This window comes from Hemiscyllium ocellatum, chromosome X (assembly GCF_020745735.1).
Source record: "Hemiscyllium ocellatum isolate sHemOce1 chromosome X, sHemOce1.pat.X.cur, whole genome shotgun sequence".
NCBI classification, from domain to species: Eukaryota; Metazoa; Chordata; class Chondrichthyes; order Orectolobiformes; family Hemiscylliidae; genus Hemiscyllium; species Hemiscyllium ocellatum.
In genome coordinates this window covers 21,816,176-21,841,925 of record NC_083453.1, presented here as the reverse complement: position 1 = coordinate 21,841,925, position 25,750 = coordinate 21,816,176, and the positions used below count along the sequence as shown (strand labels likewise).

Below are 25,750 nucleotides of genomic sequence, written 5' to 3'. Positions count from 1 at the left end.
GACTTGTACCTTGTAGATGGTGGACAAGCTTTAGGGAGTCAGGAAGTAAGTTACTCATTACAGAACTCCTAGCCTCTGACCTGCTCTTGGAGCCACTGTGTTTATATGATTGACCAGAAACTGAACTGGACCAATGTTAATCCCAAAATGTCGACAGTGAGGAATTCAGTGATGGCAATGACATTGAATGTCAAGGGATGGTGGTTAGATCGTCTTATTAGAAAGTCACTGCCTGCCATTTCTGAGGCATAAATGTTCCTTGCCACTTTTCAGCTCAAGAGTGCAGAGTAATGTATAAATGCAGCATGGAGTTTTTAGTTGTCTTAAGATGTTCCTGGGGAATACCTTTTCTCTAATTTGTGTGTTAGTTGCCTACTAAATAATGCTTAGCTGATATTGATTTTAGTCTGATTACTACAGTAAAAGTCTTAAAACCTGAAATCTTGCCATGCGATCCTGTGTGTCAGTCACTGCAAACTTCATACCTTTTCTTGGGGACTATAAACAATTAGCTTGATTTTTAATCAGGCAATTTTACCCAGAATGCTTTCCAGACAGGAGAAGGTATAAAACTCCCGGGTGGTGAAGAACCGCAACTATTTATAGCAAAATGTTGCCATTTTCAACATTATCAGAAATTTCTTTAAGCTCCATTCAAATATATTTTTAAACTAGAGATTAGACCTCATGGAAACACAATGATCTAAGACATACCTGAGTCTAGCATTTGAGCAAAGAGTCAAAGATTGGCAGGTAGTGTGGAATTTGCACAAGCAATGGAATTTGGAGGGATTAGCTGCCAACAAACCTCTACTGCCCTGTCTGAGGCAGTGCATTGGGATATCACCACTGATAGTGACATAAGAGAGAATGTAAGGCATATTCTATGAAGCACTCTCCCAAGTATCCTAAAGTACTGTGCACAGTTCTACTCTCCACTTCATAAAAAAAGACTGAGGGGTGACCTTAGATAGATATATGAATAGCATGCAGGGTTCATTAGGGTAGATGTAGAAAAATGCTTTTTACTTATGAGGTGGGCCACAATTAGGGCCCATAAATATAAAATAGTCATTAATAAACCCAATAAAGAATTCAGCAGAAATACCTTTTCCTAGAGAGAGTGGTTAGATTGCTGAATGCACTGAGTCCTTGAGATAGCTCATATGGATGGCATTAAGTGAAGGCTAGATAAACTCGAGTGTGAGGAAGCAACAATGATGTAGAGAAGGTTAGATGAGGCTTGGGTGGAAAACAAACACTAACACAGTCAGTTAGGCTGAATGGCCTTTCTCTCTGCTGTTACCTCTATGTAATCTAATATTCACTGATCTGATAAAAGGTTGAAAAATTCCTCCCATAAGGTAATCACGGTAAAGGTGACTTTCAAGCTCTTGGACTCAAAGGACCGAATGGTGTAGTTCTGCTTTTACATCAAATGATCTTATTACCGTGTCTTAGGCATGTTCTCTTTGTCTCTAGTCATTTAGAATTTCTATTACAGAGTCATAAAGATGTACAGCACGGAAACAGACCCTTCAGTCCATCTCGTCCATTGACCAGATATCCCAACCCAATGTAGTGGGATATCTGGTCAATGGACAAGATGGACTGAATGGGCACCCAGCCCATATCCTTCCAAACCCTTCTTATTCATAAACCCATCTAGATGCCTTTTAAATGTTGCATTTGTACCAGCCTCCACCACATCCTCTGGCAGCTCTTAGCAGTCATGCTGCATCTACTTTTTTTTGGGCCATTTCCAACTCACCTGCACGAAAAGGATGTATTAAGTCACATTTTAATTTCATTTCCTCTGGTGAATTCAGTATGGCTGTTTTATTAATTAGGCAGCTAGCTGAGGAACCTTTTTTTTAAAAAAAAAGTCATAGAGATGTACAGCATGGAAACAGACCCTTCGGTCCAACCTGTCTATGCCGACCAGATATCCCAACGTAATCTAGTCCCACCTGCCAGCACCTGTCCCCTATCACTCCAAACCATTCCGATTCATATACCCATCCAAATCCCTCTTAAATATTACAATTGTACCAGCCTCCACCATTTCCTCTGGCAGCTCATTCCATACACGTACCACCCTCTGCATGAAAAAGTTGCCCCTTAGGTCTCTTTTATATCTTTCCCCTCTCACTCTAAACCTATGCCCTCTAGTTCTGGACTCCACCACCCTAGGGAAAAGACTTTGTCTATTTATCCTATCCATGCCCCTCAATTTGTAAGCCTCTATAAGGTCACCCCTCAACTTCCGACACTCCAGGGAAAACAGCCCCAGCCTGTTCAGCCTCTCCCTGTAGCTCAAATCCTCCAACCCTGGCAACATCCTTGTAAATCTTTTCTGAAACCTTTCAAGTTTCACAACATCTTTCTGATAGGAAAGAGACCAGAATTGCATGCAATATTCCAACAGTGGCCTAACCAATGTCCTGTACAGCCGCAACATGACCCCCCAACTCCTGTACTCAATACTCTGACCAATAAAGGAAAGCATACCAAACACCTTCTTCACTATCCTATCTACCTGCGACTCCACTTTCAAGGAGCTATGAACCTGCACTCCAAGGTCTCTTTGTTCAGCAACACTCCCGAGGACCTTACCATTAAGTGTATAAGTCCTGCTAAGATTTGCTTTCCCAAAATGCAGCACCTCGCATTTATCTGAATTAAACTCCATCTGCCACTTCTCAGCCCATTGGCCCAACTGGTCCAGTTCCTGTTGTAATCTGAGGTAGCCCTCTTCGCTGTCCACTACACCTCCAATTTTGGTGTCACCTGCAAACTTACTATTGCAAAACAACAGGTAGTGCCTTGAATTCTTCAAAATTTGCTTAGGTCAGGTCTCATTGTAACCATGTGCGCAATGAGGCACCCTGACTTCCTCCACACCAGCAGCAGCAGTGTTGCCACATTAGGCCCACAGCCTCCACACTTCAAAATTCACTTCAGCCTGATTGCAGGGCTTTTTCAAAAGCAAAATAAAAAAAATCAACCTCACCTTAGCACCAATTGCATGCTTTTGGAAAGAGTAGAGAAGGATTACGTAGCATTTGGAGGGAATGTAAGTCAGGAGGAAAGATTTAAAGGAACCTTGTGCTGGCTTCCTCTGAACGGGGCAAAGCTTCAAAATAACCTGGATGAATTTGTCAGGACAGGGCCGGGAGCGTGGTGCTGGAAAAGCGCAGCCGGTCAGGCAGCATCTGAGGAGCAGGAGAATTGACATTTCGGGCATAAGCCCTTCATCAGGAAGGGCTTATTCTCCTAGTGAACGAACAGAGTTGATCCTGACAAAGTGTTCACTGTGGTAGATGCATCAACTCCCAAAGGATTGAGAAAATAGCAATGGAACAAGGAAGGAAGCCCCGTGGTATCTGTTTACACAGAGAGCAATGAGAGTATTAAGTAACGAGGGAACTTATCCAGGACAGAATAAATGAGCACAGCAGCAATTAGACATCTTCGTGGGGAAAGCAGGGATCACAGGATAGGTAGATTCCCAGGGACTGGGCTTGTTCAACACTTCACTTTCCTTCCCTTGTTGCGTTTACAAGTGCTTCTAACAGATCTGAGGAGTGACATTAGGTGCTTTTAGCCAAATGAGCACATCATTTGCCACTTTGGTTCTCTTTTGAAAACTGACCGATTTCACACACAGGTGCCGAGTCTCAAATGGGTTGTCCGAAGACCAGATATTTCGTTTTACAAAGTGGCATGCAACAATTTTAATTGTTATTAAATGAGTCAAGTAATTTATTGAGACAACTTGATGGCATTCATGTGACAGATTAGTTATCAGCCAGTCTTTTTACATGTTTGGATGGATCTAAGCAACCCTGGATTTGAGGAGAGGCAAAGGCACATTCACCTTCCTTGCCCCGGAGAACACCTTGGACCTTGGCTTCGCTAAGTTTCCTGAACTCCAACCCAACTATTTGTGAAGATCCCCTCTGGTCAATCCGTTGTCATGTAATAATGTGGAGTGTAGTTTTACCTGGCAGTGGTGGTGCAAGTGGTGGAGGAGGAGGAGGAGTTGGCGGTGCTGGTGTTGAAGAAACACTTTGGATTACATCTGAACGCAGGCAAGATCGAGGTAACATGGAAGGATCTCCATCAGGGCAGTCACCAATAGAACTATGTCGCAGATCCGTCAACTGTTTCTCCAGCTGAAACTGCCGCTGCAAAGCCTCCTCTTTCTCCTTTATCATCTTTCGCAATGTATGCACCTGGCTGCTGGCATCCTTGTATGTTTCCTGTAAGGGCACGAAGAATCGGCAAGGTGGAACAGCTAGCTGTCAAAACAGGCTTGTAGTTAAATTGCACTACTCTCCAACAAGCTTAACTGGTTTAAACAGACAAGGGGCAGGCCACTGTATGTATGTCCTCCAACCCAGGGTGTTATGATGATCCAAGCCACTCGATTCAAGGGCAAGGAGGGATGAGCAATAAAAGCCGGCCTTGCCTGGTCTTTAACAATCACACTTTCCAAGTCACATTGCTCAGTGTCTCCAGCCTGGCTTCAAAGAAACAGCAACCAGGAAGCAGAAAGCATTGTACTTTAAAGCAGTAGCATCCTCACCCATGAGTCCACCCAAGGAATTTTAGCCCATTAAAAATCAATCAATTCTCAGAGTACAATGGGAAACTGTGTCAAAGTTAGTCAAGTGAAAAGGTCTTGTTTCAGGTCTCAGACCTTGTGCAATGGTCTAAGGTGCATGGATAGCATAGCAACCCATGTAAAGCTGAAGTGAAAACTATGGAGTTAAGTGACTTACGCCACAGGGGAGGTAACTTCAGTGGTAATGCCACTAGTAATCCAGCAAACTACATTAATGCTCTGGGGATATAGGTTCAAATCCCACAAGGGCAGCTGGTGGAATTTAAATTCAATTAACAGATCTGGAATATAAAACAAGTCTCAATAATGGTTGCCATGACAATTATCATAGATTGTCAAAAATCAAATTTGTCCATTCGGGAGGGAAATCTGCCATCCTTACCTGGTCTGACCTAGGCTTATACATGACTCCAGCCCCACAGCAATGTGATCGACTTATAACTATCCTGTGAAATGGCCAAGCAAGGCACTCAGTTCAAGGGCAAAAAGAGATGAGCAATTAAAGCTGGCCTTGCCTGCATTACCCACGTTCCCTTAAAGAATACGGAATTAAATTAGGCCGCTTCATATTTCCCTGGGCTTATGTGCAATCCCTCAACTTTCCTCACCAGAAATATTTAGTTGGCAATTTTCATTGCTCTAGACAGCACTGTCAAATGTTGTCACTACGCTCTACAACTTACTTTCTTTTCTAATTATAGTGAGATTTCAGGAGACGGTTGACACTGCGCTACTCCCAGACCTTACCTTTATCATTTCCAGTTCATTGTCCCGATGTAGTAGCTGCTTTTCCAGTTCTGCTACCCTCATCATATTTTCATTTTCCAGTTCCTGAAGCCTCTCCGATAACTGTGGTGGGGAGGGAAGGGGATAAGGAAGGAAAGGGGGACAGTTTTAAGTTTGAATCTTTGGGAGCAAAATATTACTCTCTTCCCAGGCCCCGCGCATGTCTAAGTTACAGATCGCAGACTGTCCTCAAGCCACCCAGCCTCAAAACCTACACCAATAGGACTCAGGCTTAAGAGCACTTTGAATCCAGATAAATGTCATGACATGTGAGGAGTGTAGGTGCAGGATTGGACTGTAGTCTACTCAACACTCATATCCCAGGCATAGGTAACAAACCTCCTATTTCAGTAGGATACAAAACTGCTTTTATCCATCATATTGGATATGCTGTCAGGCAGTGAGACTTTTGGTAGTGAGAGATAGGGCCTTTTTATTAAAAAACTATGTCCCAACGCAAGTAATGACAGCTCATGGAGTCAGGTTCCTTCCCACCCCTTCATAAACCAAAATCCACCTCAAGGCAGAGTATAGAAGACACTCAAGTAGGGGTAGTGTCCCTACCTCTGAGCCAGGAGGCACAGGTTCAAAGTCCAACCTGCTCCAGAGGTGTGTAATACCACTCTGACCAGGTTGTTTAGAAAATCATAACAAGACCCTCAATTTAATCACATGCAGACCTCTGGTAGTAGAACTCCAATACTGCAACAGTGCAGCAATGTGTGGACGTGTTCAGCTCCTGACGATACACTTTGCTATTATCGGCCACTAGCTTGCCTTGTAAAAGGGAGAGAAGCCCCATTTCACCAGTTGCGTTACTCACATGCGACATGTGCTCTTCCAGTTCATCCACTTTCTCCAAAGCTGCATTCTTAGTCTCTGCGTCCTCGAGCAAGCCTCCCACGTCAAATACATTGTCCAAGTAGGCCTGGATCTGAACTTGAAGCTTGTCGCTTTCCGTGTGCTTAGATTTCTGGAGGAGAAAGTAAATTATTGCAGCCATTATCAAGAGAGCAAGTTATAAAAACTGAATTTTGTTGTCTAATTGCCTGGCTTCAAAATCACACTGTGTTCATGTACAAGGAAGGAAAGTAGGGATGATAAGGTCGTTCACAGAGTCTGAAGCCTGAGGAATGCCAACTCCAGGAGTCCTGAAGAAAGGTTACACCTGAAATGTCGACTTCTCCATCTCCTGATGCTGCCTGCCTTGCTGTGTTCATCCAGCTTCCTGCCTGTCTACTTTGGATTCCAGCATCTGCAGTTTTTTTATCTCTAACTATTGACACCGGCAATACATTGCACAGATTTAAATGGCTTGGAAGTTGTAATGGTGCTGGGCAATTAAGATGTTTTTCACTCACGCAACCGGGGTAGTTTCTGGGTCCCCACACAATGATTGTCAATTCCTTAATTATGACTCCATATCCCTGCTCTTTATCATTGTGACTTGGACTGATCAGCATGTCAATGATGCTTTTCGCAAATCGTTCTTCCCTCCCAAGAGGACCCTAAAGATATCCTGGGCCAAACGCAGCCACATCTTTCATATTTACTTGTGTGCCTTTCTGCTACAAAGGCAGATTGCAGAAAAGAGAGGGGGGCAATTCGTAGAATCCTTACAACATAGAAAGAGGCCATTCAGCCCATCAAGTCCACAATGACTCTCCGGGGAGCTCTACCCCCTCCCTTACTCTATCCCTACAACCCTGCATTTCCCATGGCTAACCCACCTAGCCTGCACACTATGGGGCAATTTAGCATGGCAATCCACTTAACCTGCACAATCTTTTGACTGTGGGAGGAAACCACAGACAGGGGGAGAATGTGCAAACTCTACATGGACAGCCGCCTGAGGCAGGAATCAAACCCGGGTTCCTGGTGCTGAGGCAGCGGTGCTAATCACTGAGCAACTATGTCGCTCCCATTCTCTCTTTGGTTCTGCACTCACTGCACAGCCTTCTGGTCAACTTTTTCTGATTCCTAACCAAGTATTCAGACAGGTCCAACAGCAGTTTCAAAGCAATTTGACTGGACAATGAAACAGAGAACGGAGAAGCAGCAGTGGGCTTTCTGAGCCTGCTTCCCCCTTCGATAGGATCATGACTGTCTGACTTGTGGTCTCACCTCACCTTGCTGTCAGGGGCAGTGCTAATGTTGGCATCAAGTATGTGAGTGAGCCATACAACCACGATCATCAAATCTAGCTAGCACACCAGTACTCGCAGTGTTTGGGTGTGTGGCTTCAAGCTACGAAGGGTCATTGTAAGGTTGAAGTTCAAGGTCTATTTTCATGGTGTACTGAAGCACTGGTATTGTTTTGGACTAGCAATCTAGAGGCTCAGACTAATGCTCAGACAGAGCAGTTCAAATCCTGTCAGGACGACTGGAGTAATTTCAATTGAATGGATCAATAAATCCGAAATAAAACGCACAAGTTATGAATAATCATCATGACAGCCATAAAAACATCTGGTTTATTAATGTCCTTCGGAGAAAGAAATCTTACCTGGTCTGGCCAACTTGTAACTCCATGATAACAGCAACACAATTGACTGCTAACTGCCCTTAGGGCAATTAGGGACGGTCAATAAACACACCATGTGCATCGCAAGAATGAACAATTTTTTTTAAAAAGCTTAAAGTGTGTAAGGGGCCCCTCAGTCGAATGCAGAATCTCTGCACTGGGTGGGAAAAATGAGAACTGGCCAGGGTAAATGGACAGCAGGATTGTCAAAGACCATACGTTTCATGCACACAAACGATGATTCTCACACCCACCTCCAGGAATTCATCAAGGCCCAGCTTGGTGAACTCAAACTGCAAGTGGACCCGGAAGTTCATGTCCTCCACTGAATGGACCACAATATTGATGAACTGCATGCACGCCACCTAGCAGCAAGGGCAAAGAGTAGACATTTAGAGACCTCCTTGGAAGGCTTCTAATTCATAAGAGTCACAGAGATCTACAGCACAGAAACAGACCCTTCAGTCCAACTCGTCCATGCCAACCAGATATCCGAAATTAATCTAATTCCATTTGCCAGCATTTGGTCCATACCCCTCTAAATCTTTCCTATTCATATACCCATCCAAATGTCTTTGAAGTGTTGTAATTGTACTAGCCTCCACCACTTCCTCTGGCAGCTCATTCTATACACACACCACCCTCTGTGTGAAAAATTTACCCCTAAGGTTGTTTAGAAATCTTTCCACTCTCACCTTAAACCTCGAGTTCTGGACTCCCCTATCCTGGGGAAAATACTTTGTCTATTTATGCTATCCATGCCCCTCATGATTTTATAAACTTCCATAAGGTCACCCCTCAGCCTCCAACTCTCCAGGAGAAACAGCCCAGGCCTACTCAGCCTCTCCCTATAGCACAAACCCTCCAACCCTGGCAACATCCTTGTTAATCTTTTCTGAACCCTTTCAAGTTTCACAACATCTTTCCTATGGCAGGGAGGCCAGAATTGAACACAGTATTCCTAAAAAGTGTTCTTAAAGTGGCCTAACCAATGTCCTGTACAGACGCAACATGACTTTCCAACTCCTGTACTCAACAAAATAAACAGTAGCCATGACGAACAATAATGCCTGCCCAAAAAGGGTTTTGGAAGCAGATTCAATAGCAATACACAATGGAGAACTGGATAAATACTTGAAGGGGAACCATTTTCAAGGCTCTATGGCAAGGGTGAAAGAGTAATTAGAGAGCTCAGGACACAAGCTAGCACAGCTGCACTGGGCTAAATGGCCTCCTTCAACATTCGGTAATTCAATGCAGTGTTGTAAATCGAATGTGCATCTTTTTCAGAAATGGTGAGAAATGACAGGGATGGCTTCACGTGGCACATTACACACTAGTCAACACATTCAGACAAGACATAAGCCTGCCATTTTAATAATAAGACACAAACCCACTGAACTAAGCAAAGCAGGAATATTGCTGAGAGCCAGCACACTCAGCACAGGGCAATTCTCTCCACCCACAATGCCAACATGGATTCGGGCTAGTGGTAAATGTGGAATGGGTGCAGCAGCGGGTGTAGCGTCATTGCCAGCACAATCTCCCTTTGTGAGAGTGCCCACACTGGCTCCACCACAGCCTTGCACTCTTTCCCCTCGGACCCTGAGGAATTGACGCTTACCATGAAATCAATGTTGCTGTCTTCATTGCGAAAATATTCCATCAGGTTTTCAAAGCGATGCTTTTCTTTGCACACCTTGAAAAAGAGTTACCCCATTTATTACTTTTTACAAGAAAGTAAAACACGCTTATGGACTCCACTTTAGCAGCAGCCTGGCCAGGGGCCAACAAATTAACACCTGACTTGTGGAAGGCAAAGCAATACTAGCAGTCCAATTAATATGATATGGCTAAGGAGCTTCAAATAAAGCAATAAAACTAAGCTGGCGAGTTTTCTTCCTTCTAAACACAGAGGTAATGATCTTCAGTGCTCAATAAACCTTTATTACACCATATGGGCTTCATCCCCTCATTCTCTGATGTGATAGCCACATCTTCCACTTTTAGAGGGAAATCTCAACTGGTGGCCAACAGTATTCACAGTGCCAGCAGAGTGCGCAACTGAAAAGATTCCCTTCAGCAACTCATTCAAGGCTCTATAGACAGCACCTTCCAAACCCATGACCACTTCCATCTAGAAGGACAAGGGCAGTAGATACATGGGAACACCAACCCCCTCCAAGCAACTTACCATCCCCAAATTGGAAATATATCGCCATTCTTTCACTGTCACTAGGTCAAAATCCTGGAATTACGTCTCCAAGGGCATTGTGGGTCTACCTACAGCACATGGACTGCAGCTGTTCAAGGAGGCAGCTCACCCCCACCTTCTCAAGGGGCAACTAGGGATGGGCAATAAATGCTGGACAGTCAGCAATGCTTACATCCCATAAATGATTCTACAAACATATAGCCAACTCTCACAGACAATCATTGTGAGTTGCACACTTGAATGGGCCTTTCTTCAATGTTAGCGAAGTCCATTGAGAGAACCGAGAGCAGTGTTGGTGTCCTTATGGAAAGAAAGACACGTTTTTCATGGAAGCAATGAATAAATATGCACCAGCCTGATCCCTGGGGCAGCTGAATTGAGAAAATTGGATCTGTATTTTATCACGTTTAGAAGAATCAGAGATGATCTCATTAATGTTCACACTTTTTTGACATTGTTAGTGCCTGTGAATTGGTGGAGGGTATGGGTCATGGTAGGGGCATGGGTCGTGATAGGGACAAACCAGAGACAGAGACAGAGTGTCAGAATAAAGACAGGCCATTTTGGACTGCGATAGGGAGGGATTTCTTCACTCACGTTTGGGGAGTGGTAAATCTTTGGAATTCTCTATTCCAGATGGCTGCGGAAGCTCAGGCTTTAAATATATTCAAGACTGAGATAAAGAGATTTCTAAACATTAAAGTGAATGAGGGATATGGGATTAGTGTGAAAATGGCACAAAAGGTAGATGATCAGCTGCAATCTAGTCGAATGCTGAAACACTTCCAGAGCTCTCCTTTTCCCATGTTCTCAGTGTGACACAAAGATATATGCACACGCACCAGAGTCCGATACTCCGAAATCCAGCAAACTCTCTTGTATCAGAGAGCTACTGTCACTGGGGGTCAATCCTACAATTTGAAAGGGTGATGTTTGCCCAGATTTAAGCAGGAAGTTATTGCTACTGAAGGGAGGACAGGCTTCCTACATCACACAGTCAGCCACTGCAACTGAAGACAGCAGCAGAACCTTGGATAAAGATGGGTGACCTCTGACAAGGGATTTGAGCAACACCACTGGTGGGCAGCTGCCATGAACAAAAACCCAAGAGCCCACGGAAGTCAGCTGTCGCAATTATGTTCAAGAACAAAGATAGCTCTCCACATACAGTCTCTCTCACACACACACGCACACACAAAAAAGCTCTGCTACCTCTTTGAAGTGATCAAATGCAGACAGAATGATTTCATGCCCTCCTCTCACAAGGCACACTGCTGCTAATAGCTCCAATACCAGGGCTTTGGTTCTGCAAAATAAAGAGGACAGTGACTCATCTTTGGTGATGAAGGAATTGCCATATGAAAACAAAAGACCAGGATCCATCGATTCCACCTCCTAGATATTTCAAATCAACCTGTTGAGGGGTGTTGAGCCTTATGGCTCAGAAAAATATGATTAATTTCCAATACATTTGACTAACTGGTCAACATTGTAAATATGCTTCATCAGCCTGTTTTAGATAAGTTACACACCTGGAGTCTAGTCAGTTGCAGGAACAGTTGGAAGGTAGGTCAGACAGGATCTAAAAAATGTTGTTTTCTGATTTATAGCTACAGGCAGAATCAAGACAGAAGATTTTCCTGGATGAAAGAAAGATTATCTTTTGCAGTGATGGGGTGTGCTGAGGGCAGGCTTCTAAATATACATCAATGACTAAAGATTTCACCTCCCATCATTTCCTACATCAGAACTTCATGACCAAGGCTCCCGGGGGGGGGGGGGAAATCGGAACATTACTGTCAGTCTTGCCCTGTCAGCAGCCCACTGTTTTCTTTGGTGACTAACTCACCATGACACTGATGGTTCAACAGGAAATGCTCGAGTGGTTGAAGTCAGCATGTCCCTCGTTCTGCCAAGGTTGCCAGTGGAGGGGGGGGTGGGGGGGAGCTGACTTTCTGACAATCAGCCATCCACTAGGCTGCCAACACCCCATGTCAGTCATGATCAATCTGGATGGTTGAGCTGTCTGAATGGCCGCCTCCTGTTCCTACATCCCATTCCCTTACACCCAGCACCAAGGAGAGAGGCAACTGGCAAAAGCTTTGACAAATTTGTTTGAGGTATAACATTTTGGCTCACATGGAGTTTGGAGAAATAGTCACAAAAGCAGGAGAATAAGATGCTGGCTTCTTACCTGGGATTCTTGTTGTTCAAGCTAAGTGCGATTTCATTCACAGCATGTGGGTGTGACATGACTAAGTTGAAGCCGTACTGAATAAGAAAAGGAAGAAATGGAAGGGAGGGGTCATCATCTTTAATTAAATACAGATCCCAGAAAGTGAGTGAAACCTGCTGTGTCAATGGATTGGAATGAGCTGAATGACCCGTGCATCCATCACAACAATGTCAGGCATAGGTAGGGAACATGCTATTTTGAAGTTGCTGGGTGGAGGGGAATTTTCCGTACCTGGTAGTTCATGACAGCCCGCAAGCACATGATACAAACATGGACATCATCCTTTTGGCTCACAAGTCGGGAGTTCTTCAGGAGTTTCCTGTCAGGCAAAGTGTTGTAGCTGTGGAAGAAATTCAACATTATTACAATCATCATAAGACAGGCCACATAACCACCATAACAGAGTTGCCAGTCTCAAGACCTGGACAAGTTGGTGATCGAGGAACCAATGCCCATTCGTCTGGTACCCGGGAAGGCTGGAGAAAAGATGTCCTAGCTTCTCTTTAAAATGGAGATTGTCAGCACTTGACATCAAGGGCAATGCATGGCCACTTGGATGAGGCATGCAATTAAAATGTTGCAGTTTTGCAGGAACAACATTTTACAATGTCCCAAGACACCTCTTGGGATACCAAGTCACACAAGGAAAATAGGAGTAAAGATGACCAAGATCTTGGTCAAGGTGGGTCAATGAAGGAAAGAGAAGTAGTGAGGTGTTGATGTTTAGGGAAGAGATTCCAGCACCTACACAAACAAGACAGTTGAAGAACAGCCACCACATAAGATTTTAAGGAGGCCACCATAACCCACAGGAGGAGGAGGAGAAAGTTGGAGCAGTGAGTTTAAAACCCCATCCCTCATCACTCTCAAATCACAAGGACTGCAGGAAGAATACAGCAGCTGTATGCAAAATTCATTCCTTTAACATAAATGTGCATAAGTGCAGAAGGAGAGAGCCAACTGAACTAGGTTCTGGATTAGTGGTGCTGGAAGAGCACAGCAGTTCAGGCAGCATCTGAGCAGTAAAATCAACATTTCAGGCAAAAACCCTTCATCAGGAATAAAGGCAGAGTGCCTAAAGGGTGGAGAGATAAGCTAGAGGAGGGTGGGGGTGGGGAGAAAGTATCATAGAGTACAATAGGTGAGGGGGGAGGGGATGAAGGTGATAGGTTGGGGGGGGGGGGGGGGGGGGGCAGGGTGGAGTGGATAGGTGGAAAAGAAGATAGGCAAGTAGGACAAGTCATGGGGATAGTGCTGAGCTGGAAATTTGCCACTGGGGTGAGGTGGGGGAAGGGGAAATGAGGAAGCTGTTGAAGTCCACATTGATGCCCTGGGGTTGAAGTGTTCCGAGGCAGAAGATGAGACGTTCTTCCTGCAGGCATCTGGTGGTGAGGGAGCGGCGGTGAAGGAGGCCCAGGACCTCTATGCCCTTGGCAGAGTGGGAGGGGGAGTTGAAATGTTGGGCCACAGGGCGGTGTTGTAGATTGGTGCGGGTGTCCCGGAGATGTTCCCTAAAGCACTCTGCTAGGAGGTGCCCAGTCTCCCCAATGCTCCCCGACTGCATCGGGAGCAACGGATACAATAAGTGATATTAGTGGATGCGCAGGTAAAACTTTGATGGATGTGGAAGGCTCCTTTGGGGCCTTGGATAGAGGTGAGGGAGGAGGTGTGGGCGCAGGTTTTACAGTTCCTGCGGTGGCAGGGGAAGGTGCCAGGATGGGAGGGTGGGTTGTAGGGGGGCGTGGACCTGACCAGGTAGTCATGGAGGGAATGGTCTTTGCGGAAGGCGGAAAGGGGTGGGGAGGGAAATATATCCCTGGTGGTGGGGTCTTTTTGGAGGTGGCAGAAATGGCGGCGGATGATTTAGTTTATGCGAAGGTTGATAGGGTGGAAGATGAGCACTAGGGGGGTTCTGTCCTTGTTACGGTTGGAGGGGTGTGGTCTGAGGGTGGAGGTGTGGGATATGGACGAGATGCACTAGAGGGCATCTTTAGCCATGTGGGAAGGGAAATTGTGGTCTCTAAAGAAGGAGGCCATCTGGTGTGTCCTGTGGTGGAACTGGTCCTCCTGGGAGCAGATACGGCAGAGGCGGAGGAATTGGAAATACGAGATGACATTTTTGCAAGAGGTAGGGTGGCAAGAGGTATAATCCAGGTAGCTGTGGGAGTCGGTGGGTTTGTAAAAACGTCAGTGTCAAGTAGGTCGTCATTAATGGAGATGGAGAGGTCCAGGAAGGGGAGGGAGGTGTCAGAGATGATCCAGATAAATTTAAAGGTCAGGGTGGAATGTGTTGGTGAAGTTGATGAATTGCTCAACCTCCTCGTGGGAGCACGAGGTGGCACCGATGCAATCATCAACATAGCGGAGGAAGAGGTGGGGAGTGGTGCCAGTGTAACTACGAAAGATGGACTGTTCTATGTAGCCAACAAAGAGACAGGCATAGCTGGGGGACAGACGTGTGCCCATGGCTACCCCTTTGGTCTGGAGGAAGTGGGAGGATTTGAAGGAGAAATTGTTAAGGGTGAGAACCAGTTCGGCCAAGCGAGCGAGTGTGTCAGTGGAAGGGTACTGTTGGGGACGTCTGGAGAGGAAAAAACGGAGGGCTTGAAGGTCCTGGTCATGGCGGATGGAGGTGTAGAGGGATTGGATATCCATGGTGAAGATGAGGCGTTGGGGGCCGGGGAAATGGAAGTCTTAGAGGTGGTGGAGGGCGTGGGTGGTGTCTCGAAAGTATGTGGGCAGTACCTGGACTAGGGGAGATAGGTAGAAATGAGGTCAGTGGGGCAGGAGCATGCTGAGACAATGGGTCGGCCAGGGTGGTCAGGCATGTGGAAATTGGGAAGGAGGAAGAATCGGGCAGTGCGGGGTTCCCGGACTATGAGGTTGGAAGCTGTGGGTGGGAGATCTCCTGAGGTGATGAGGTTCTGTATGGTCTGGGAGATGATGGTTTGGTGATGGGGCGGTGGTCACTAGGGTTGGAGATCTCTTAAAAAAAAACAAACAGAAATTTAGTACTAGCAGTTTGAGGGGAATCAAACTAAGCGGTCAATAGGATTAGCTGATACTCAAAACGAATTTAACAGGAATTGTCTCAATTATTACATGGCTGGCAGCTTTAGTACAACTTCAGACTTCATTTGAAATATGTGAAAAAGAAGTCAGCATTCAATGTTCCTATATTCTAAAATTCTTGCCTTGTAACTCTGAACCACAAAATGAAACAGAGACAGGATTTTTGAACCGGCGATGAAAAAAAGCTTCTCAGAAAAGAAATGCAACAATCGGAGAGCCACAGAATGAGCTTTTTACTGTTCACTTGGGTTTTGTGGTTTTCTTACCAGGTATGTGTGTTGCAGAAGGAAATGGAAACAGTCAAACACAAGAGCTTAAAAGTCATAACAGAAGCCTGAAAATGCTTTTTTTAAAAAATTCTCTTGTGGGACATGGGTTGGCCAACATTTATTATCCCTCCGTTTCTCACCATTCCAGAATAGTCTACTTTTTCATATTTCATACCAAACGGAATGGTCTTCCGTTGATCACACTGTAGTCCATAATTTTTTCCCTCCTATTACCTAACCTGTCTATATCCTTTTGCAGCCTCTTTGGGTTCACTGACTTTTATACCAAACTTTGTATCAGCACAGTTGGATGTCTGCAGTGATCTAGGTCTTTAATATAGATTATAAACAGCCAAGTCTGTACTAATCCTTGGGTACCATGATAGGAGTTCCACAATCTGCTGTTCGTCATGTCCTGTTCTACCTCGTTTTTGTTTTTAGCCCATCAACCAATCAGCAATTCATGCTAATATAGCACCCATAATTCTATCATTCCCAGTTTTATCTAATATCCTCTTGTATTGCTGCTCATAGAATAAATTTAAACCTCCAAATACACCGTATCTGCCAATTCTTTCAATAAGATGGCAACAGGCTGCTTGGAGAAGAAGTGACAAAAATCCTGCTACAAAATTAGAAGGAGGCATTTGCGAGTCTCTGCAAAACCAAGGACTGACAAGATCTGCAGATCATCTGCCTCAGCATTCTTGTTTGGAGAAGGTTTTGTGTGTTGAAGCGTCATAAAGCTTTCGAGATGGAGAGGAAATCTGCTGCACTGGCTCAGCCCAGCGTGAAGGATCCCTTCTTGCACATCAACTGAAACTGACTAAACTAAAGCACGAGTGAATCATGGTTAGATCACCTACCAAAAATACACTTCAAAAAAGCCTCCTTTTCTGTACTATTTTAAGCAGATGAATTATCAATTGCATCAGACCACCCAGCCCCGAGTGCTTAAATGCCTGTTTCTTTACCGGGGTAAGTGTTCCACTTGATTACTTAACCTACTTTTGGCCCGTGTTTATAATCAAGATCATTCTGTATCTTGTTCTTTGCTGACTGGTTTGGTTTCCTCTCTCTCTACCCACAGAAGTCTCACTGACCCACTTCAGTAAAGGTGATTTCTGGTCTTTGGGAGTGGGGTGGTGGTGGGGGGTACAACAGCTCTCGCTTTTTTAAAAATCATTCTGACATGTGGGCGTCACAGGCAAGGCCAGCATCCACAATTGCTCTCAAGAAGCTGGTGACAGCAGGCTTTCTTCTCGAACCACTGCATCCCAATAACACAAAAGAAAGTATAGTAGCAGGCCTTCCAGCCTGCTTGCTGTTTGAGAAGAGCGTGACTGTACTGATGGTGGCCTCGGGTTTGAGCCGTCTGCATTGCTGTGACGCTGGGTTCAATCAGTTCATGCTGATCCTTTGTTGTGCCCTCTCGGGTTAGGTTGCCATGAGGCTACTGCAGACAGCATGCTGCCTACGACTGCACTGCCTTCACTTTTAGTGTGCTGCCTCAGGTCTCTGTCTTATCCAGAGTGACCGGCAAGAGGCTGGAAGAACACAGCAAGCCAGGTGGCATCAGGAGGTGGAGAGATCAACGTTTCAGGCGTAACCCTTCTTCAGGGCGGAGGGTGGGTGTCGGGGGAATTGAAAGTGAGTCTCAGCCAAATATTTTTTTAAAAACTGTTTCACTAATGTTCTTTATAAAAGGAAATCTGCCGTTCTTACCCAGTCTGGCTGACCTAGAACTCCAGACCCACAGCAATGTGATTAACTCTCAACTGCCCTCCAAAATGCTCAAAGAAATTAGTGATGGACAACAAATGCTGGCCTTGCCAATGACACCCACATCATGAAAGGAAAGAAACAAAAAAATGTCATGGGACAGCAGCATATCATACACCAGAGAGATCGCCATCTGAGCTTGGCATCCCAGCTAGCACACTGAATACATCTTCGATCATTAATTCAAAAACTCATTCTAGATAACTGTTACTGCTATTTATATTGAAAAAGAGAGCCAGACCCTTCTTATTTTAAGCTAAGCACAACTCTTCGCTGAAATTCAGGAACTATGCAATTATGCATAGGTGTCAAATGGGGAGGTCTGCAACAATTTGTCAGGATCTCTAGTTCAATTCTGTGGGACCCCATTTGCCATTTCAATTGGACCTCCACAAATGGGTGGCCATGAATATCATGAGCACCAGGTGAAGGATTTAGAAGCCCAAGAGAGGGTTGGAGGTAGGTGGACAGGGCAGTCAGGCTAACAGCAGGAGCCATATCCTCCGATGAATGACTCATAGCACCAGAGCACAAGGGGCACTAAAATGGCCAAGGAAGAGGCCCATGGTCAGGGTGTCATTGCTCACATCCTACAGCGGGAGTTGGAAGAGATGACCTAATGCTTTAAACAGAATGCATTCTGTTGAGAGCTACTAGACTCATGCCTACCCTGTCAAAATTATAACATGCTTCTTGTTGTGGTTCTGTTCGCTGAGCTGGGAATTTGTGTTGCAGACGTTTCGTCCCCTGTCTAGGTGACATCCTCCGTGCTTGGGAGCCTCCTGTGAAGCGCTTCTATGATCTTTCCTCCGGCATTTGTAGTGGTTTGAATCTGCCGCTTCCGGTTGTCAGTTCCAGCTGTCCGTTGCAGTGGTCGGCAGATTCAAACCACCACTGCAACACAAATTCCCAGCTCGGCGAACAAAACCACAACAACGAGCACCCGAGCTACAAATCTTCTCCCAAACGTTGAGCACCTGCTTCTTTGTATGTTTCTTCATTGCCATGTGCGTGTCTGTATTTCTCATGGAGCCAGTGTGTGTAATCACTGTGGGGACAATCTGGATTGTTCATCCGAGGGCTTCCCTTACTTCTGTTCAACATCTCCTGTCCTTGCCTCACTTCCCTTCCAAGATGGCCCAGGATTAGTGAATGTGCTCCCCCCCCAAACTTCTGTGTTGCAATACATCAATGCAATAAAAAACCATGTCACAAAGGGAAAGTGGAATTACAGGAACTGCAAAAATGATCATGGCGACGAACCTACAGGAGTGTGGGGAGGGAAAGAAACATAAAAACAATATAAATTATGGCCAACAAGACACCACAGTCTCAAGTATAGCACCGCACTAACTGATCCACTTGCTATATTGTAGGATATCAAATCGGCAAAATGCAGCTCTGGCATCAGCAGCACAAATAGCAGGCAATAGGCAAGTTATCAGCACATTGTAAAGCCAAGACTCCAGGGATGCAATGGTTTAAGTCACGGTTACTTTGGTCAGCTTTGTCATGGCAAGGCTCAAAGGGCCCCAGGTACTACTCACACCTTGTAAGTGCACTGACATGGCATTGTCCCATTCAAATGATCTGTCAAACTGAAGCAGAAGGAGCTTTAACAACTAACCCCGAGATGATGAAACCTTTCCACACAAATGCACATACAAAAACCTTGGAATGCAGTCCAATTTGTCTTCAGGTTTGACAGATTTTAGATAAACACAGACCACACATATAATCATACACATACAAAAATATACATTCAAAATTAGTTTTAAAGGAACAATGCCACATTCAGTGAGCAAACGTGGTTTTTTTTTGTCATTGAAGTTTTTGTTCAATTGCAAGTGCAGATTGTTGGAGAGTAGCGAGATAGTTATCCTGCTGTCAGCTTGTTAACAGCAAGTAGTTCATTAATATCACCTGCAGTCCAAGTTCAAATTTAAGTTGGTATCATTGCTTTTGGTAAAAATGGAATCCACAACAAACAGGGATCGGAATGGAGATAATGGCTTGTGTGTTGTGTCCAAGGTCGTCAATTTGGTTGTCTGAACTCCATCTGCTACAACCTGACCTGCACCCTTTCTTCCACCATCCATTGTCCAACAAACCCATCCTCCCAATACACAACCTTGAGGCGGTGTCTCTACCCTAACCTAATAATGCAGAGACCAGCACTATTGGTTTCAGAAATCCAAAAATAGAGTTAGCAACCCTTCAGGATTAATCTGGGGACTCCTACGCAATATTACCTGGTAGAAAAATCACAGCAGAGCTCAAAACAACTGTGCTTTTCAAAAAAAAATGTTTACATGGAATACTTTTGTTCATAAAATGTTTAGAGTCAAGAAAAGGAAGCTGCTTAACTGACTGGCTTTCCAACTGGTTTGTGAAGACATCCCTGTGTGTCTGTTAGGATGGATATTTTGGGAAACCAATGGTAGTAGTGGGACAGTTTGAGGTGGTAGATCATGTCGTAGTGATGAAGCTTCCTGGAATACATTCAGCCAGAGTTGGCAACTTTCAACAGAAGTCACTATCCCCACTCCTGATCACTATCCAATGACTGTTGCTGGATGGCTGAAGTGCAGCCAGCACTCAAATAAAAGCAAAATACTCCAGATGCTGGAAATCTGGAAAACAGATGCTGCTGGAGAAACTCAGCAAGTCTGTGGAGAGAGTTAGTGTTTCAAGTCCAGTATGACTCTTACACAGAGTTGCTCCAACACTTTCTTTTTATTGTGGTCAACACTGCCTGTGATAATCGCTCTTGTGCCAAAACAGCTTGTTGACAATTGTGGGCATGTTCACATGTGAAAAATGGCAGGGGTTTTGAAAGATTTTCAAATGATTTTTGAACTGTCCCCTCCTTTCAGAAGGTTGGAAAGGAAACTATGCCTACAAAAACTGTGATCATCAAACTACCTGATGTATATACTGAAAAAAAGATCAATCTAAATAAAGACTGGAATTAATTTATTCAGCACTACGCATTATTTCTTGTTTGAGAGACAGCAGCATTTTGTTTATTCTCTGTAGTTTCACACTTAGCATGTACATTTTACTTTGCTGCAACAAAGGCCAGAACACTGAAAAGAAAGCTAGACATAAATTTGGAACACAGTTACCGACAGAATTGCCCCTGACAGAGAATTATAAACATACCCCCACTGAATATACAGCTGCTGCATAAATGCCCACATGTGTTCCAGATGTTCAGCTCAAATCTCGCTCTCATGCCAATCAGGAACAATAAAACAGGGCCAGGATAGGATTGGTGGAAGATAGTAAATGAAAGAGAAACCTGGATTTAACTTTGAAAAGCACATGGAGTTGGGGGCTGTGACTGAGACTAACGTCTTGCAGAAGTTGAGGGCGTTTAATAAAAAAAACTGCAATTCTTGTGGATAGTGTGCAAATAGTTGGACTATTTTAGAAAACACGTTTCTAATTTTCATGCTCAAGTTTAAGAACGATTCTTTATTTTCCCCCCTTCTGTTTAAGTCCATCTACTACCAAATCCCAGGTCAGATGCACCAGAGAAGAGTAAAGCTAACGTGGTCCTAAACATGACTACCCAGCATCTCCTACTGCACCAGTGTTCTTTATGAAGTAAAATGCCAATTACATTGAATGTTATACCGTGGAGCTGGATAGGAATGGCCCAAAGACATTACACTCTGGCTCCTTATAGCTAGCAGATTATCATCTTGTCAGCCTGGGCTGGACGCAAACCCAAGTGCCAATGGTGCAAGGCTACAGTATAACAGCCTACAGCAGCACATTCTGGCCTATTCTCATTACACATCTCAACCTAGCTAATAGTGCCACCAATAGGAAAACCAATGAACATTCCTCAGTGTGCAGACCTTGGGTTGGGGGAAGGTTAAGTACTCATTGCATCCCTGTGTGTCTGTTAGAAGCCGAGCAGTACATACCGTAGGATAGATTGCCTGGCAGAGCGAGAGAGGCTGTTGCTGAAAGCCAGGGGCAGGACATTGCTCTGGTGCAGATCTTCTATAGACCTGCCCCAGGGTTTCGACTTGTCGAGGGCACCATCATCACCATTCTCCACAAGGTCAAAGTCAAACCTAGGTCACAATGGGATAAAAATGTCTTTTGATCACCCCCGTCCACACTGATTGACATGTAGCCCCTTTAAGTACAGAATCGCCATGTGTCTATTTCTGTTTCATATCATTAACAGGAAAAAAAGAGGGTATATTACCCTTTAAATGGCAGTCTCTGAATTTAAATGAGGATTAAGGAGCTTTGCACTGATTGTGGAAAATTCCTGAAGTTTAAAGAAATGTTCAAATCTTGTAGGAAAACAATCACCTTAGTCATGCTGTTCCAATAAGAACAATCGTACTGGTGAGAATAGATGTGACACAAAACATACTTCATACCACTTCTCACCTGCAATATCAGCCCCGTGCAAGATTAAGAGCACTACAAGTGCTTGCTCTGGTAAGATTCAGATCAAAGAAGGTGGCATTTCTGCTCAGTGTGGATCAATCTCCCTACCTGTTTGTGCAGAGACTGGTTCTTTCCAGAGCCCGATGGACATTACCTAGACACACAAAAAAACCCAAATGCAAAAGAGGAGGGAGGTCCATTGTGGAAAAGCTCAAAAAATGTGGAAAGCTGATGGGTCGATGCCAGTCAGATGCTCGAGACTACTTCAGATGTATTTCACACTCAAAGCCAGGGTTATGGAAAGCTTTGGAAAATAGGGGAAGGAGCCTGTGAAGATGAAATGAAGCATAATATGCAGAATGCCAAAGTGTAGAGCTGTAAAACCTGTTAGAAAGGCATTGCCAAGGTCTAGAAAGCCCCTGAGAAAGGAGCACAGGAAAATTCACAAAACAGAAGTTTATAACTGAAGTGTTGATGCTTTTTGCCACTGTGGGATGCTGAGGTGCACGCCACAAAGTCTGGGGACAGCCACATGTAGAAGTTAACTGCCCAGTTCCATTAATCCCCAGATCTCTCCAGCTGCTGGTTTAGACAGATCTTGGCATTCTGATTTAAGACTCATACACAGATAAAGCAACAGTGTTAAGCATAGCATTTTCCTAACCGCCAAGATCACATGCAGAACATCCAAATCAATATGAAACATAAACTCTAAAGGAAACGAGTTGCCAGGTTTTGTGGGCGACTTGAACACCAATTGATCTATGGGACTGTCCTGCATTATTTAATCCTGTCCAATGACAGTAATGACCAGCTGGTCATTACTTCAGAACATATGACTTAGAAGCTGAAGGAGACCACTCAACCCCTCAAGCCTGCTCTGTCAACCAATAAGATCATGGCTGATCTGATCTCAATCTCAACTCTGTATTCCTGTTGTTCTCGAGGTCGCCTATAGGTCAAAGATCTGCTTAACTGATCTTTGAATAAACTCAATTTCCCAACCTCCTTTCCTCTCCAAGGTGGAGGACTCCAAAAGATTTACAATCCCCTGAATCTCCTCATATCTACCATAAGTGAGCAATCCCTTATTCTGAACTGGTGGCCCCTTGTTCCATACTCCCCACGAGGGGAAACAACCTATCATCAGGTGCTACCAAGCTTTCATAAGATCATCTCTGACTCCTCTAAACGGCAATACCATAGACTCAGCCTGCTCAAACCTTTCTTATAAGCCAATCCCCAGTGAACACTCCCTGAGCTGCCTCCAATGCAAGTACATCCATCCTAAAGTAAGATAACCAAAACTGTGCACAGTGCTCCTGATGTGGTCTCACCAACATCTTCTAGAGTTGGAGCAACACCTCCCTACTTTCATACTCCATCTCACTTGTAATAAAAGGTCAACATCCATTAAGTCAAATTCAACTACAAAAAAAAACACAAAAATCTTGCTTAAAAACTAAATGGCAAAACTTGATTAATAAACTGGTGGAGTAATGTGGCACCATCTGTGGAAAACCTCTTGGATGAGGGAAGCCTAATCTGCAAACAGAAACCTTTGTTCATCCAAATCTCAGATGGCAACTGCTGGAATATAATCCAGGACCTGCTGAGGTGTTATTTACCAGTGAGGTGAAATGCAACCGGCAAACGATCCTGGGGATCGACTTAATCAGAATCGGTGATCCTTGCGTGGCATGCTGCTTACCAACATACAACCAAGAAGGAGGACTAAGCCATTCAGTCCTTTAAGTCTGCTCTGTCATTCAATACGATTGCGGCTAATCTGATTTTGACCTCGAATCTACGTTGCCACTTAACCTTTCACCCCCCTTCCTTACCAAAAATCTGGCTATTCAGAAGCTGGTTACCACTGCCTTTTGAGGAAAAGAGTCCAAAAGACTCAAGAAAAAAATTTCACCTCATACGTTTCAAATGGGCAAGGGCCTCTTACTTTTAAACAGTGAGCCCTAATCCTTGATTCTTGCACAAGAGGAAACATCCTCTCCACAGCCACCCTATCAATTCCCGTCAGGATCTTATTTGTTTAAAGTCAAGTCACCTTGCTTATCCCATTCAACTGGAAGCACCATGCTGACAGAAGTCCTCAGTTCAAGATGGCGGGAAGGATTTATATTGGGGGTCAGAATCAATTTCTGCAAATTACTGGAATTTAAATCCAAGAATGTGAAGACAAGTTACAACTTCCATGCTAAAGGACCACCCAAGATTGAAGTATATTCCCACACAATTCACTTACCACAAGCGTATTCAAGGGAGCTTAACTGTTCAGGCAGTTTTAATGCATCCAGTCCTAACATCTGCTGTAACTGAACTTCTGTTGTTGAAAGGTTTCAAGGAAAGCAGAGATTAGAAATGAAAAAAAGCAGAGAATGAAGCCTTAAATGGAACTTTTTTTTTAGAAACACCAAGCTGGAAGAATGGAGATGGAAAAGTATAACACGAGGCAACCCTTCCTCCAGCTACTTACATAACTCCGCACTGCGCAAAGGAGAGGTAGTCCACCAGCACATTGAGACCCTGATTTTCATCGTTTAAAAACTCCCGCACCCACCTAGAAGAGAGTAAAGCATATTTATTGAAGATATCATTGCGCATATTAATTGTTCTCTTTCCTTAATCTGCCACTGCTGTACCTGTCAAGATTAAAAACTGTTTGCAGTCAGTGCACAGTAATGATCAATAACCCACCAGTATTGGAAAGAAGAGTCTATGTAGACCACCAGTGTTCACAGTGTGGCCGGAAGTCAATTCACGTTTCACTCCTTTATCACTGGCCCTGCTGTCTTCAACCATATTTCAGATGCCTCTGGCCTAGAGAATTGTGGGTGCAAGTCCCACTCCAGAGACAAACACTAAACAAAACCCAACAAGCCAGTGCAGTACTGAGGAAATGCTGCACTGCTGATTGAGCAGTTAATCCAAGGCCCATTTCTGCCCTGCCAAATGGGCAGAAAAGATGCTTCTGTACTGTTTTAAAGAAGAGCTGGGGAGTTCTCTGTGGCAAAAGTGAAGACTGCAGTTGCTGGAGATTAGGTCGAGATTGTGGTGCTGGAAAAGCACAGCAAGTCAAGCAGCATTCAAGGAGCAGGCGAATCAACGTTTCGGGTAAAAGCCCTTCATCAGGAAAGAGGCTGTGAGCAGAGGGGGTGGTGAGATAAATGGGAGGTGGTTGGGGCTGAGGGAAAGGTAGCTGAGAGTGCAATAGGTAGATGCAGGTGGGGATAATGGCAATTGGTCAGTGAGGAGGGTGGAGTGGATAGGTGGGAAGGAAGATTGACAGTGGGACAGGTCATGAGGGCGATGCTGAGTAGGAAGGTTGGAACTGGGATAAAGGTGGGGGGGGGGGAGGAAAAGGAGAAATGAGGAAACTGGTGAAATCCACACTGGAGGGTCCCAAAGCGGAAGATGAGGCGTTCTTCCTCCAGGCGTCAGGTAGCTAGGGAATGGTGATGGAGGTGGGCCAGGACCTGCATGTCCTCTGAGGAGTGGGAGGGGGAGCTGAAGTGTTTGGCCACAGGGTGGTGCAGTTGGTTGGTGAGGGTGGCACTCTCAGGTACCTTCCCATCAGCACCCACCACACAATTTATCACACCACCCCCTTGGCTCACAGTCTCATTCCTGATCAAGGGCTTTTGCCCAAAACATTGATTCTCCTGCTCCTCGGATGTCACCAGCACCACTCTAGAGTTCTTCTCTGTATCCTGGTCATCATTTTGCCAATCAACATCGCAAAAATAAGAGATTTGGTCATTATCACATTGTTGTTTTGGGAGTTTGCTGTGTTTCATAC

At 44.7% G+C, this 25,750-nt stretch overlaps 1 protein-coding gene across 1 annotated transcript in view; it reads right to left on the bottom strand.

The window, feature by feature from the left end:
• The window catches only part of LOC132805861 (formin-like protein 3), a 159,986-nt gene that overhangs the window by 39,646 nt on the left and 94,590 nt on the right, over window positions 1-25,750 (bottom strand). The window contains exons 5-14 of the mRNA XM_060821179.1: window positions 24,428-24,511; window positions 21,453-21,605; window positions 12,623-12,731; window positions 12,350-12,426; window positions 11,368-11,461; window positions 9,565-9,639; window positions 8,195-8,305; window positions 6,240-6,389; window positions 5,378-5,479; window positions 4,007-4,265 (exon numbers count right to left, since the gene is read on the bottom strand). Coding sequence (XP_060677162.1) covers window positions 4,007-4,265; window positions 5,378-5,479; window positions 6,240-6,389; window positions 8,195-8,305; window positions 9,565-9,639; window positions 11,368-11,461; window positions 12,350-12,426; window positions 12,623-12,731; window positions 21,453-21,605; window positions 24,428-24,511 — 1,214 coding nt within the window. The remainder of the gene's footprint in view (window positions 1-4,006; window positions 4,266-5,377; window positions 5,480-6,239; window positions 6,390-8,194; window positions 8,306-9,564; window positions 9,640-11,367; window positions 11,462-12,349; window positions 12,427-12,622; window positions 12,732-21,452; window positions 21,606-24,427; window positions 24,512-25,750) is intronic.